This window comes from Mustelus asterias, chromosome 12 (assembly GCF_964213995.1).
Source record: "Mustelus asterias chromosome 12, sMusAst1.hap1.1, whole genome shotgun sequence".
Taxonomy (NCBI): Eukaryota; Metazoa; Chordata; class Chondrichthyes; order Carcharhiniformes; family Triakidae; genus Mustelus; species Mustelus asterias.
The window spans coordinates 14,456,906-14,471,439 of NC_135812.1; the positions used below are offsets into that span (position 1 = coordinate 14,456,906).

General features: G+C 46.5%; 1 protein-coding gene across 2 annotated transcripts; it reads right to left on the reverse strand.

Annotated features, from left to right (window-relative positions):
• Nucleotides 1-816: 816 nt before the first annotated feature.
• gemin4 (gem (nuclear organelle) associated protein 4) lies at nt 817-11,786 on the reverse strand. Of its 2 annotated transcripts, none has more exons than XM_078224776.1 (3): nt 11,729-11,786; nt 9,256-9,351; nt 817-4,844 (listed from the first exon to the last, which is right to left on the reverse strand). In XM_078224776.1, exons 2-3 carry the CDS (start codon nt 9,263-9,265, stop codon nt 1,570-1,572), a joined length of 3,285 nt encoding a protein of 1,094 aa, XP_078080902.1. In that variant the 5' UTR covers nt 9,266-9,351; nt 11,729-11,786; the 3' UTR covers nt 817-1,569. The 2 variants fall into 2 exon arrangements, with proteins under 2 accessions (XP_078080902.1, XP_078080903.1); XM_078224777.1 differs by having other exon boundaries at nt 823-4,844; nt 11,665-11,735.
• Nucleotides 11,787-14,534: the final 2,748 nt, after the last annotated feature.

The window sequence follows — 14,534 nt, forward strand, 5'->3', positions numbered from 1 at the left end:
AAAATCAGGAGTGTGATCGAATACTCTCCATTTGCCGGCATGAATGCAGCTCCAACACATGTAAGAAGCTCAACCCCATCTAGGATAAAACAGCCCACTTGATCAAATAACCATCTACCACCTCCCAACATTCGCTCCCTCTACGCTCAGTGCACACCGACAGCAGTGCGTACAATATGCAAGATACAGTGCAGCAATTCACGAAGCCTCTTTTGACAGCAACTTCCAAACTCACAGACCTCTCTACCACCTAGAAGGATGTAAGAAGTCTCACAACGCCAGGTTAAAGTCCAAGGGGTTTGTTTGGAATCACGAGCTTTCGGAGCGCTGCTCCTTCATCATGCGAGTCACCCACCTGAGGAAGGAGCAGTGCTCCGAAAACTCGTGATTCCAAACAAACCTGTTGGACTTTAACCTGGTGTTGTGAGACTTCTTACTGTGCCCACCCCAGTCCAACGCCATTCCATGTCATACCTAGAAGGACAAGGGCAGCAGATCTATGGGAACACCACCACCTGCAGGTTCCCAGCCACACACCATCCTGATTTGGAACAGTATTGTCATTTCTTCACTGTTGCAGCTACCTTGCAAGTTGCCTGGTCCAAATACAGAAGAGGAACACACCCTTCCATTAGATTTGTACTTGCGCTTTTACTTTCAAGTTAAATTTCCTTTTGAATTCGTACAAGCAGCCTGGTCTTTCTGTTTGTAATGAAATAAAATGGATCAGCAGTGTAAATGTCCCGAAAATCGCTTTCCTGACACAATCATAAAAAAATAAGTGGAATAAATATTACCAAAAACAAAACCCATGTCAACACTCCTTTTGAAGATTTTTAATGTCTGTAAAAGCCTCTAATTACACGTGGAGGAACAGAAATAAAGCAGAAGGATCACTGAGCTTTCAGACACACCTCCTGAGGTCTATGTTTCCCTGCGAGAGGTCTTGCAGCACTTTAACCTCAGTGATAGCATACAGACCTCAAAAAGGCAACACAAAGAAATTAATCTAAAAAAAACGTTTAGTTACAGTCTCGGGATACACAATACTTGCTCATACTCCGTACACTTCATTCTAAAGGCTTTATCATTTTAACTTGAGGTCCAGGCCATGGCTGTAAACAACTCCGCATTTTTAAAATTTTGCTACTTTGTTGTTAAAGTTACAAAGCCAATGCTCGGAGTGGACCGGGCAAAAACCCAAATCCATTCCTTGCTGCATCCAAAAACCAAATTCAAAATCCAACTGAACTCAATTCATGGTCCCCACAAGAGAGACCAACAAGATCCAAGCTGATAAGGTGAGGCATTGCACCCCCATCTTGGGCTTGATCCGGCGTTTGATCTTAGCCAACAGGCGATTCAGTTTCAGTTTAAGACCATATATCAATTCATTACTGAGATAATTATCTGGCAATAGCTCCCAGGTGACTGAGTCTCTGAAGACCTGCACAGATCGGAATAGGACAATTTCTCATAGCAGCACCAGGAGTTTTCAAAATAATAATTGCCTTGTCCTTTCAATATAAAAACTCCCTGCAGCATCAAACACCAGCATGTCGAGGAGACTCAACAGATTTTGCTGATTTTCTGCAGGAGTACAGAACGCTGCTCTTCGTTGGTTAGATTCTCGGCGATGGAGTGGAGGAAGTGCTTTTCATCGACTTTGCTCAGTAATGCGCAGGTGGAGGTGTTGGCTGCCGTCAGGGTCTCGTACTGGGAAAGCAGCTCCAAGGATACGTAATACAGGGACTCGGAGGTGCCACTGGGCATCATTACCATAATGTGAATGACATGGCAGAAGAGCTGCATGACGACAAAAGTGGCCTCCTGACTGCCGTCTGGATTCTGAGCTCCGTGTCCTTTGAGTTTGCACCGCACAGACTCCAAAATGTCCGACATACTCGCGGCGCACTGCCTCGCCGCATACTTCCACCCTGGCGTCGAAAGCCAGTCGGAGCAGCTGCAGCTGCAGATCAGCTGAAAAGCCCGCAGCAAAAGCTGAGAGAACTGCAGGTGGTGAGCAAAAGGTCGGAGGTTCAGCAGCGGCATGTAATGAACATATTCCAGGGTATATGGCACGTGAAGCAACTCACGCTGCAGCAGGTTCTTGGCCACGTGGTTGAGACGTCTCCATTCGCTGGAGCTGCACCAGGGCAGGACCTGGATCAGGGCAACGAGAAAGCCTTTACTGAACATGTTGACCTCCTCCACGCTTTTGGCATCAATCGTTAGATGGGACAGCATCTGCTCCGTCATGTGGGTCGAGATGCAACAACATTCCATCCAGGCCAGCAGCCCGGTGCCTGGACCGTACTGCGGAAGGTTAAGGGGTGACCAGCCATCGTCGGAGAGGTCACACACCTCAAACAGCGTGGCGGGCACCTCGTACTTAAAATGGCCCCCAAAGATGCTCTTTAGCCACAGGCGCACAGTCCAGTCCAGTCGTTCAGTCTTTCTGTACAACCAGCAAACAGACGTTGACCAGGTCTCTGGATTTACAGACATTATCTGCTCAACAACAGTACAAACCATGTCTAACGTCTCAATTAGGAGACCTTTTGTGTCTATAGAAATGTGATTAGATGTTTTGTTGCTGTCCTCCCAACACAAGATGCAGTGGTCTAGGAGCTGAGAAAGGGCAAAAACGAGAGGGAATGGACAGCAGGCAAGTAGCCAGTGTTCCTTGGTGCCATCGTCAGTCACTGGCAACTTCAGGGCACTGTTTAGAATTTTGAGAGGAAACTCAATCCCAGGGTTGCTTTCTATCAGATAGGGAAGGACAAATATCTTTATGGCATCGGCTGGCTGGAGGAGAGGACTCGGGGGTTCCTCATCAATTTTTTCCCCTGGTTCCATGAGAGAGGTCAGGAACTCGAGAAACTGATTTTCCTCCTTGGTGGTGGCAAACTTGTCCCAAGCGGCTTCCAGGAGACACCTGGCCAAGATGCTCAGCTCATCTGAAGACTGGCTGTCCTCGAAAGACAGCGCTGGCAGGCTCTTCAGGATCCGGCCAAGAAGCTTATGGGCACCCAGGTTCACGGCGGCCAAGTGGCACGTCTTCTGCAGGGTGGCTTCCGGGTTCAAGAAAGCAACTCTCGCCACGGCAGTCGCCGCTTTGTCAATGTTGCTCGCTGCATCACCTTGCGTGATGGAATTGAACACCATGTTCACCTCCTCTTCAAAGCAAGCTTTGAAAGCACCCCCATCGCGACAGAGGCCCTTGCTCCCGTAGGAGGACAGGACTCCCAAAAGTGCCTTATTTTTGTCGGGGATTGAGAGGGCGGACAGGCAACCCAAAACGACATTCATCAATCGTTTGACCTTTGGCGTTTCGTTGACTCGACAAGTTGATGCATCTTTAAGTGTTCCAGCTAACCTCAATACTAAATCAGTGTCATGAAATACGTCTCTGTTCCTTTCAAGACAATTGAGCCAGCTATCCTCAGAAAAAGCCCAAACAGGACTTGATGCAAATATTTTACAGATCTCTGCATATCGTTCCATTCTCCCATCAATTATGGTCATAGCAACATAAAACTTCACTTTATCTGTGGCGGCAGCATCAGCTAATGACACGTAGGTAGCAATCTTCTGCACAAAGGAGGTTGAATTCAGGAGGAGATCAGACAGGCTTTTCTTTGCCTCCTGAGATACCATCGTGGAGTTTTGAAGCACTGGACAGATTTCACTTAAGCATTGCAAACTCTGCGCCGTCCTATACATCGTGAGACTTCTCTTCTGAAGGTCGGTGCCAGTCTCGGGCTCAGTCTGGAGGACAGGCGCCCAGGACTGGAAAAGATCAGCCAGCGTCTCGATCCCCGAAGTCAGTGCTCCCGGCAGCAGCCTGAATGCAGACTTCCGACAACAGATTCTCAGCTCCCGCTCTGCCTCCTTCACACACCTGATTAAACTTTCTGCCACCGGAAACCCTTGCACTACGGGGTTGCCTAATGCAATCAGTTTGGAAAATTTCTCCAAATATTCCTCGACAGGCAATTCAACGCGATTGTCAGAAAGCACCGAATTGTAAATCGTGTCTGACAGCTTTGCAAGGGCAGAGCACTTATAAATGTAAGGGTTTATACGACTTCCCAATCTCTTAAGACCATCCAGTAGGAGAGAAGGAATGGACAGGTTGCTCGAAGATCTAGGCAAGCTCTCCAAAGGTGACAGAGGAGAGAGGTCAGGATCTAGTTTGAGTCTCTTGGACGTGTGACAGAACTCATCAGGCGCACGTGCCAGGTATTTCTTCGCCTCCTCTCCAAATGTTTGAACAACTTCATCCCTCTGCCCTTCATTTCGTTTCATCAGTTCCCACCACACATCCAGGAAGATGGCCACGTCGTCATCGGAGGTGCCGTCAAGAACGTGGTCGACGAAACGAGTCATTTCCAGGTGGCAAAGGTCTGCTGGCAGTGTCGAAAGCAGCTCAACAAAGACTTCCGAGGCCCCCAACGACTTCACCAGCTCAAATAAAACCGTGCGATTTATCTCCGGGATCATGCTCTCTACTGAAAAGAAGAGGTCTTCCTTCCACCTCCTGTCACTCTCGGCGTCTGAATCTCGCTCTTCCTTAATATTAGTCCCACTTCCGTTGGAGTTCAGTAGCTTTGCCCATACAAAAGCGAGCACTTTCCTCTGCCACTGCTTGGTCTCTGCGAGATCTTGTGCCGTGTCAGAATTTGCGGCACAGATCTCACGCACTGCGCCGACAATAGGCTTCCCTAAGGTCGCCCATTCCGATTTCTTCATTTCCAAGAGCGTTTTGTGCTGACTTTGCTCCTTGGCCAACAGAAAGCCGCCATGCAGAATGGCCACCTTTTCGCAACAAATCCAGGATCCTGAAAAGACCAGAAACGTGAATAACTTCCAATTGTATAAAATCAAAATTCTTAAGAAATTTTCACCACAAAAGCCAAATAGTAATTAAAACATATTTTAATTACAACTTGCATTTATATAGCACCTTTAATGCTGTAAAAAGTCTGTGGTGCTTTACAGGAATGTTATCAGACACACTGAGCCATATCGAGAGATATCAGGGCCCAATTACTGCAGATGCTGGAATCTGAAGCAATAACAGAAAATGCTGGAAAACCTCGGCAGGTCTGACAGTATCTGTGGAGAGAGAACAGAGCTGACCTTTCGAGTCTTGAAACGTTGACTCCATTCTCTCTCGATGTGGAGATGCCGGCGTTGGACTGGGGTAAACACAGTAAGAGTTTTAACAACATCAGATTAAAGTCCAACAGGTTTATTTGGTAGCAAATGCCATTAGCTTTCGGAGCGCTGCTCCTTCGTCAGATGGAGTGGATATCTGCTCTCAAACAGGGCATACAGAGACACAAAATCAAGTTACAGAATACTGATTAGAATGTGAATCTCTACAGCCAACCAGGTCTTAAAGATACAGACAATGTGAGTGGAGGGAGCATTAAGCACAGGTTAAAGAGATGTGTATTGTCTCCAGACAGGACAGCCAGTGAGATTCTGCAAGTCCAGGAGGCAAGCTGTGGGGGTTACTGATAGTGTTACATAAACCCAAGATCCCGGTTTAGGCCGTCCTCATGTGTGCAGAACTTGGCTATCAGTTTCTGCTCAGCGACTCTGCGCTGTCGTGTGTCATGAAGGCCGCCTTGGAGAATGCTTACCGGAAGATCAGAGGCTGAATGCTCGTGACCGCTGAAGTGCTCCCCCACAGGAAGAGAACAGTCTTGCCCGGTGATTGTCGAGCGGTGTTCATTCATCCGTTGTTGTAGTGTCTGCATGGTTTCCCCAATGTACCATGCCCCGGGACATCCTTTCCTGCAGCGTATCAGGTAGACAACGTTGGCCGAGCTCCAAGAGTAGGTACCGTGTACCTGGTAGATGGTGTTCTCACGTGAGATGATGGTATCCGTGATGATGGCTGAGCAGAAACTGATAGCCAAGTTCTGCACACATAAGGATACCCTAAACCGGGATCTTGGGTTTATGTCACACTATCAGTAACCCTCACAGCTTGCCTTCTGGACTTGCAGAATCTCACTGGCTATCCTGTCTGAAGACAATACACATCTCTTTAACCTGTGCTTAATGCTCCCTCCACTCACATTGTCTGTATCTTTAAGACCTGGTTGGCTGTAGAGATTCGCATTCTAATCAGTTTTCTGTAACTTGATTTTGTGTCTCTGTATGCCCTGTTTGAGAGCAGATATCCACTCCGTCTGACGAAGGGGCAGTGCTCCGAAAGCTAATGGCATTTGCTACCAAATAAACCTGTTGGACTTTAACCTGGCGTTGTTAAAACTCTTACTCTATTCTCTCTCCACAGATGCTGTCAGACCTGCTGAGTTTTTCCAGCATTTTCTGTTTCCGTTCCAAGAGGTTATCTTTATCTCAGGTTTCCAGCAACTGCAGCATTTCGCTTTGCTAAGAGCTTTGAGCTCTCAGAGGATGCTGATGAGTGGGGCATTTTGTGTGGGCAAGAAACGGACAATTTAAGCACAAAATAAAGGGCAAGTCTTCTGGTTAGTGCACACGGTGTGAGAGAGTGCCCGTGCGCAGAGCACAGGGGAGGGCTGCGTGGCCATGATACTGTTGCCAAATTTTCCCATCCATTTAAATGAACAGAAATTCAGACGGCTGCCATTTTAGGTGGACAATCCTTCCTGTACAACTTCCCGCCACACTCCAAAACCAGGCAATCTTTAATGCCAAATGGATGAACAAGAATAACTTGACCCCGGCCTCCTGCAACTCCAATGACTTTCAATGTAACAACACCTTATCTTTCAATGAGGCACTTAACAGGCTTCCAGACTTGACAATTCCAGGCTGTAATCTTGGCTCCCGTTCTGTTTCCTTTGTTAATTGCCGGTTTCAGTTTATATGGGATGTGGATGTCACTAGCTGGCCAGCATTTACAGCCCATGCCTAATTGCCCTTGGACTGAGTGGCTTGAGATAACCACATTGCTGTGGCTCTGGAGGCAGATGTAGGCCAGGCCAGGAAAGGGCAGCAGATTTCCTTCCCTAAAGGACATTAGTGAACCAGTTGGGTTTTTACAACCATAATTTTAATTCCAGACGTTAATGGTTTTTAATTCCAAATTTTTTTTATTGAATTCGAATTCCAACATCTGCCAACGGCGGGATTCGAACAATGGCCTTGGGTTTCTGGATTGCGAGTCCAGTGACAATACCGACACGGTAGCACAGTGGTTAGCACTGCTGCTTCACAGCTCCAGGGACCTGGGCTCGATTCCCGGCTTGGGTCACTGTCTGTGTGGAGTTTGCACATTCTCCTCGTGTCTGCGTGGGTTTCCTCCGGGTGCTCCTGTTTCCTCCCACAGTCCAAAGATGTGCGGGTTAGGTTGATTGGCCATGCTAAAATTGCCCCTTAGCGTCCTGAGATGCGTAGGTTAGAGGGATTAGCGGGTAAATGTGTCGGGATATGGGGGTAGGGCCTGGGTGGGATTGTGGCCGGTGCAGACTCATTAGGCCAGATGGCCTCTTTCTGCACTGTAGGGTTTCTATGATTCTATGACCATAATGTTCCCGTGAAGTGCCTTGGAGAAAGTTTCTTTAGGTTAAAGGCGCTATACAAGCTTTTGTCACTGAGGTGCTACCAGACCAAGAGCCAATACAAGTCAGTGAGGGTTGAACAAAGACTTGGTACAAGTTAGGATACAGGCGAGAGAGATTTGGATAAACTCAGGTTCACGTAGAGCAGATGGGACAATGGCCAAGAAAGCATTGGAGCAGTAAATTCTAGACGTGACAAAGGCACGGATGAGGGTTTTCACAGGTGAGCTGAAGGGCAAAGTCAGGAGATATTATGGAGCAGTAAACAGGCAGGTTTGGTGATGGATGTAGAACATAGAATCCCTACAGTGCAGAAGGAGGCCATTTATCCCATCAAGCCTGCATCGACAACAATCCCCCCCAGGCCCTATACTGTAACCCCGTGTATTTACCTGCGTTAATCAGCCAGGAGAAGCATTTAAACTGCAAGTTTAGTAACTAACTACCTTTAATGGGTTCACTCAGTGGGGAAGGGTCATTAGGACTCGAAACATTAACTCTGCTCCTCTCTCCACAGATGCTGCCAGACCTGAGCTTATCCAGCACCTTCTGATCTTATTTCAGATTTCCAGCATCTACAGTACTTTTGTTTTTACTTACTAGAGAGTGTGGTTGTCTCCTGCAGGAGAATATAACTTTAAAGTTTTAGAAGTTTATTTATTAGTGTCACAAGTAGTCTTATATTGTCATTTATCTCAAGAGGCTTGGAATACAAAAGCAGGGATGTACTTCTGAGGCTTTATAAAGCACTGGTTAGGCCCCATTTGGAGTACTGTGAGCAATTTTGGGCCCCACACCTCAGGAAGGACATACTGGCACTGGAGCGGGTCCAGCGGAGATTCACACGGATGATCCCAGGAATGGTAGGCCTGACATACGATGAACGTCTGAGGATCGTGGGATTATATTCATTGGAGTTTAGGAGGTTGAGGGGAGATCTGATAGAAACTTACAAGATAATGAACGGCTTAGATAGGATGGACGTAGGGAAGTTGTTTCCATTAACAGGGGAGACTAGGACGCGGGGGCACAGCCTTAGAATAAAAGGGAGTCACTTTAGAACAGAGATGAGGAGAAATTTCTTCAGCCAGAGAGTGGTGGGTCTGTGGAATTCATTGCCACAGAGGGCTGTGGAGGCCGAGACGTTGAGCGTCTTCAAGACAGAAATTGATAAATTCTTGATTTCTCGAGGAATTAAGGGCTATGGGGAGAGAGCGGGTAAATGGAGTTGAAATCAACCATGATTGAATGGTGGAGTGGACTCGATGGGCCGAATGGCCTTACTTCCGCTCCTATGTCTTATGGTCTTATGGTCTTATATTAACACTGCAATGAAGTTACTGTGAAAATCCCCTAGTCGTCACGCTCCGGCACCTGTTCGGGTACACAGAGGGAGAATTTAGCATGGCCAATGCATCTAACCAGCACATCTTTCGGACTGAGAGGGGAAACCAGGGCAGACACGGGGAGTGTGCGCGAACTCCACACAGACAGTGACCCAAGCCGGGAATCGAACCCGGGTCTCTGGCGCTGTGAGGCAGCAGCATTAACCACTGTGCCATCATACCGTCCCAAAATTGATTTCTGTAACTGGCAAACCTGGACCTGCAGCAGAGGCGTCTCCTGCTCAATTTATGCTGTAGTGAAGCTCTGATACCAAATATGGTTAAAAAATAAATAAACTTACCCCAACTCATTTTTCGAGATTATTTTCCCACACACTGGGCAATTCTTGATGGTTTGGTCAGACAATTGGAAACCGTACTGTCAGAGACTGCGAAACCTTTAAAAAGAAATAAAGATAAAGCTTTTCAATGACATTTTTACAAATCCATTTGTAAAGAATCTCACTCCCCCAAAAAGGACAATTCTATTTTGTATAAAATTTGGCAGCCGTTAAGAGGGGCAGTTACAATGACTCTTACATCAAAACAAAGCTGTATTTTTTAAAAGCATAACATGAATACTCAGGTGACAGCATGACTGAAACGTCTAGTTTCAACCGTTCCAAGCCAGCCAGGGCCAAATCTCCACTAAAGGAACATCCCGCACCAACCGCAGATCCACTCTAGCCTAGCAAAACACTGCAGTTCAAAAATGCAGAGACCCCTGGAAGTAACAACAGAATTCCCTTTGTCTTCACTTTCCACAACAGTCTCCACATTCAATCCACCATCCCATGCCATCGCCACGGTGATGCCAACATCAACACATCTCCCCCACCACCCTTTCAATATTCCAAAGGGACCATTCCTTCTGCCACCCTCCTACTCCACTCCTCAATCATCCCCCAGCACCTTCACCCCTTCCTATTGCATCCTCTCATGCAAGCCCAGAAGACACGACACCTGCCCATTTGCCTCCTGCCTTTTCCCATCCAAGATCCCAAATATTCCTTCCGGATGAAGCAGTGATCTTGCCTTTCAGTATTCACGGTGTGGTCTACTTTGGGGAGAGCAAACGCAGATTGGGTGAACATCTTTCTGCAACACCTCCGTTCAGTCTGCAGGGCCTGAACCTCCGGCTACCTGTCACGTTAATTTTCCACCCCTCTCTCTGTCTCGGGTCTCCTGCAGTGCTCCAATGAAGCTTCAGAAACAATATCACATCTTTCAAGTAAACAACTTGCAATCTTCCACTCAATATTAAATTGAACGATTGCAGATCATAAACATTTCCCCGTCTTTTTTTCAGACAGCAAACAATTTTGGTAATGATTTTGCCATTCCGACTTACACCTCCTCCAGACACATCTTGTGTTTCTTTCCTTGTTCCTTTACCATCCCCTTTTGCCTTGCACCATTATAACTTTGATCATTGAAACCACTCCTGCCTTCCATCCCATATCTTTTCCTTCATCCTGCTCTCCCTGTCTCGCACTCCCTAACATCTCTAACGTTTCCCACTTATGGCAGTAGTTTGCCCACCTGAAAAATTTAACTCTCGTTTTTCTCTCTACAGAAGCTGAGCATTTCTAGCATTTTCTGTGTGTTTTTTTAAAGAAAATCTCCCATGCAGACAGCTCCATACTTGCTGCCAATCAGACCCCAATTAACACGGACTCTACCGAGTGTTTTCTTATTCATTTGTGGGACATAGGCATCGCTGGCTGGCCAGCATTTATTGCCCATCCCTAGTTGCCCTTGGAAGGCAGTTGTGAGTCAACAACATTGCTGTGGCTCTGGAGTCACAGGTAGGGCAGACCAGGAAAGGACGGCTGATTTCCTTCCCTAAAGGACATTAGTGAACCAGATGGATTTTTCCGACAATCGTTAATGATTCCATGGCAATCAGTAGATTCTTAATCCCAGATTTTTTTATTGAATTCCACCATCTGCCGTGGCGGGATTCGAACCTGGGTCCCCAGAACATTAGCTGAGTTTCTGGATTAATTGTATAGCGATAATACCAGTAGGCCATACAAGAAAATGCTGGAAAATCTCAGCAGGTCTGGCAGCATCTGTAAGGAGAGAAAAGAGCTGATGTTTCGAGTGGGTTTCCTCCGGGTGCTCCGGTTTCCTCCCACAGTCCAAAAATGTGCGGGTTAGGTTGATTGCCCGTGATAAAAAATGCCCTTGGTGTCCTGGGATGCGTAGGTTAGAGGGATTAGTGGGTAAATATGTAAGGATATGGGGGTAGGGCCTGGGTGGGATTGTGGTCGGTGCAGACTCGATGGGCCGAATGGCCTTTTTCTGTACTGTAGGGTTTCTATGAGTGCAGACGACCCTTTCTTAAAGGTAAAAATTGCTTTTATACCACTAGGCCAAGCTGTGAGACACCACAGTCAGCACACAACAATATAACTCCAGCAAATAAATAATTTCTACTCTTTAATGTAGTTTGCTCTAAAAGATTTAAAAAATTTCCTATCATATTGAAGGCATGAATAAATCCACCATGCTGCATGCTAAAATTTCATGCTTTTTTATACCATATTATAAATTAGCAAATAACTTAACTAAAGCCATACTTGCAGTAAAAAGATATTAGGTAAATTTTAAGTTTTGAATTAAAATGTGCTCCTGGGGGTGACTTAACCAAGGTGTAAGGACATAATCTTAACCAGAGTCATAACCTGGAGTCCTGCAAAGCTTACTAAAGGCCCCTGAGCCCCGAGCTAGAGTTTGTAGCCTCCCCCCAGGCCCCTCTCCATCACTCACCTCCCTCCCTACAGCCTCACTCACTCACTCCTGCCACAGACAGCCAACAAGATCTCAGCTCACAGGAAGCCACCTCCCTCCTAACAACACGCAACCAGCCCAGCGCCGCCACCGCTGCTGCCCCCTAGCCAGGCTGACAAAACTGCCTGCCACTGCAACTGAGCCTGAGCTTAACCTGATGTTGTTAAACTTCTTCCTCCACAAGCATACAAACTACTTGTAAAGCAACCCCTCCCCATCCCCAAACTCTAACACAAACAAGAAGCAAGCTCTTGAGATTATTCCAGCATCTGACTGAAATTATCCAATCTATCTTTTCCCTTTATAAAATGTCCCAGGATATCTGCACTCCTCTAATGCTGCCCCACATTTTAATCTTTTGATTTGATTTGATTTATTATTGTCACTTGTATTAATATACAGTGAAAAGTATTGTTTCTTGCGCGCTATACAGACAAAACATACCGTTCATAGAGAAGGAAAGGAGAGAGTGCTTATGTAGTGTTACAGTCATAGCTAGGGTGTAGAGAAAGATCCATTTAATGCAAGGTAGGTCCATTCAAAAGTCTGACAGCAGCAGGGAAGAAGCTGTTCTCGAGTTGGTTGGTACCTGACCTCAGACTTTTGTATCTTTTTCCCGAAGGAAGAAGGTGGAAGAGAGATGACAGCACGGTGGCACAGTGGTTAGCGCTGCTGCCTCACAGCGCCAGGGACCCAGGTTTGATTCCTGGCTTGGGTCACTGTCTGCGTGGAGTTTGCCCCGTGTCTGCATGGGTTTCCTCCGGGTGCTCCAGTTTCCTCCCACAGTCCGAAAGACGTGCGGGTTAGGTGCATTGGCCATGCTAAATTCTTCCTCAGTGTACCCGAACAGGCGCCAGAGTGTGGCGACTAGGGGATTTTCACAGTAACTTCATTGCAGTGTTAATGTAAGCCTGCTTTGTGAAAATAATAAATAAATAAACATGGGTGGCTGCCCCTTCAGTTACCGAGCACTCAAACATTGAAATACCCTCCCTGCACCTCTCCACCCCTTTATCTCACTTTCTTCTCTGGACCAAGTTAGATGAGCCCCAGTTTGATGCTGTCCTGAAGACCTAACAATGGTGTTATATCCTGGTCGACTATACGAAACTTGAAGATGCCCTGGTTGCAGTGGAGAATGATGTGGAGATGCCGGCGTTGGACTGTAGTGGAGAATTGCAGTGGAGAATGGCCACACCTTCAGTGCAGATGGTTCATCTGCCATAGTCCACAAGGTCCACTTGGGTGCTGGGGTCCAGTGTTGTATATGGGTCTTGTTCCTATAGCATTCGGTTGGGTGATATGTTACACTGTGCTCCAGTATCAAGCTTTATCTTCAGTCTTGCGTTACTGCCAATCATGTTGGGGGTGATGAAGATCTCACCCTTTTCTTTGTCGACTCTCAATTTAAAAAAAATATTCTTTCATGTGGCAAGGCCAGCTTTTGTTGCCCATTCCTTATTGCCCTTAAACTGATCCACCACATTGCTATGAGTCTGGAGTCACAAGTGGATCAGATGAGGCAAGGAGAGCAGATTTCCTTCCCTAAAGGACATTAGGGAACCGGATGAGCTTTTAACAAAATTTGACACTTGTTTTATGGTCATAATTACTAAGACTAACTTTAAATAAATTCAGATAATTAATTGAATTTTTAAATTCCACCAGCTGTCATTTGAAGTCTCACTCCCAGAACATTAGCCTGGGCCTTGGATCACTAGTCCAGTGACATTACCACTACGCCAGTAAACATGTATTGTTGTAACTCGCATCTCTTGCCTTTTGTTATACAAGTTTTAGTGTGTGACTTTCAAACTAGATAGTTGCCAATCCTAGAATCCCTGCAGTGCAGTGCAGGGAGGCCATTCGGCCCATCAACCCTGCACCAACACCAATCCCTCCCAGCCCTATCCCTGTAATCCCATGTATTTACCCTGCTAATCCCCCTGACACTAAGAGGCAATTTAGCATGGCCAATCAACCCAACCCGCACATCTTTGGACTGTGGGAGAAAACCGGAGGACCCGGAGGAAACCCACGCATGGATTCAATGGGCTGAATGGCCTTTTGTGTCATAGTGACTGCGCTCGAAGTGCCATTATAAGCCACTGTTCCTTGGCCAACAATATTTGGCTTTTATATTTCTTTTATTAGAGCACCACATAGTGATATAAACAGGTTAGTGCAGCTCCCTGAAAATCATAACATTTCGGAAGTCTGAAACATTCTGGCTCATTTGGAAGAGAGTTCCATTTTATTAACTAACTAGGGGACGGGAACAGAAAGATTTGCAAAATTGCAACAGCTCGTATAACCAGTAATAATGAAAATAAAAACTAACGGCCACGATATTAAAGGTTAAACCAAGGAATGGGATGGAATTCTGATGAGCTATTGGAAAGGCATCCATAGAATTCCTACAGTGCAGAAGGAGGCCATTTGGCCCATCAAGTCTGCATCAACTGACGCAGAGGTATCTTGCACAGAACAACCCCCTGCCCTATCCCTGTAACCCCACGCGTTTATCATAGCCAATCTAACTATCCCGCACATCTTTGGACTGTGGGAGGAAACCGGAGCACCCGGAGGAAACACTCGCAGACACAGGGAGAACGGGCAGACTTAGGACTTGAGGCAGAACCTCTTCACCCAAAGTATTGTGAATCTGTGGAATATCCTGCCCAGTGAAGCCATTGAATGGTTTTAAGACAAAGATTTTTGAACAGTAAAGGAATTAAGGATTATGGTGAGTGGGCGGGTAAGTGGAGCTGAGTTCACGAAAAGA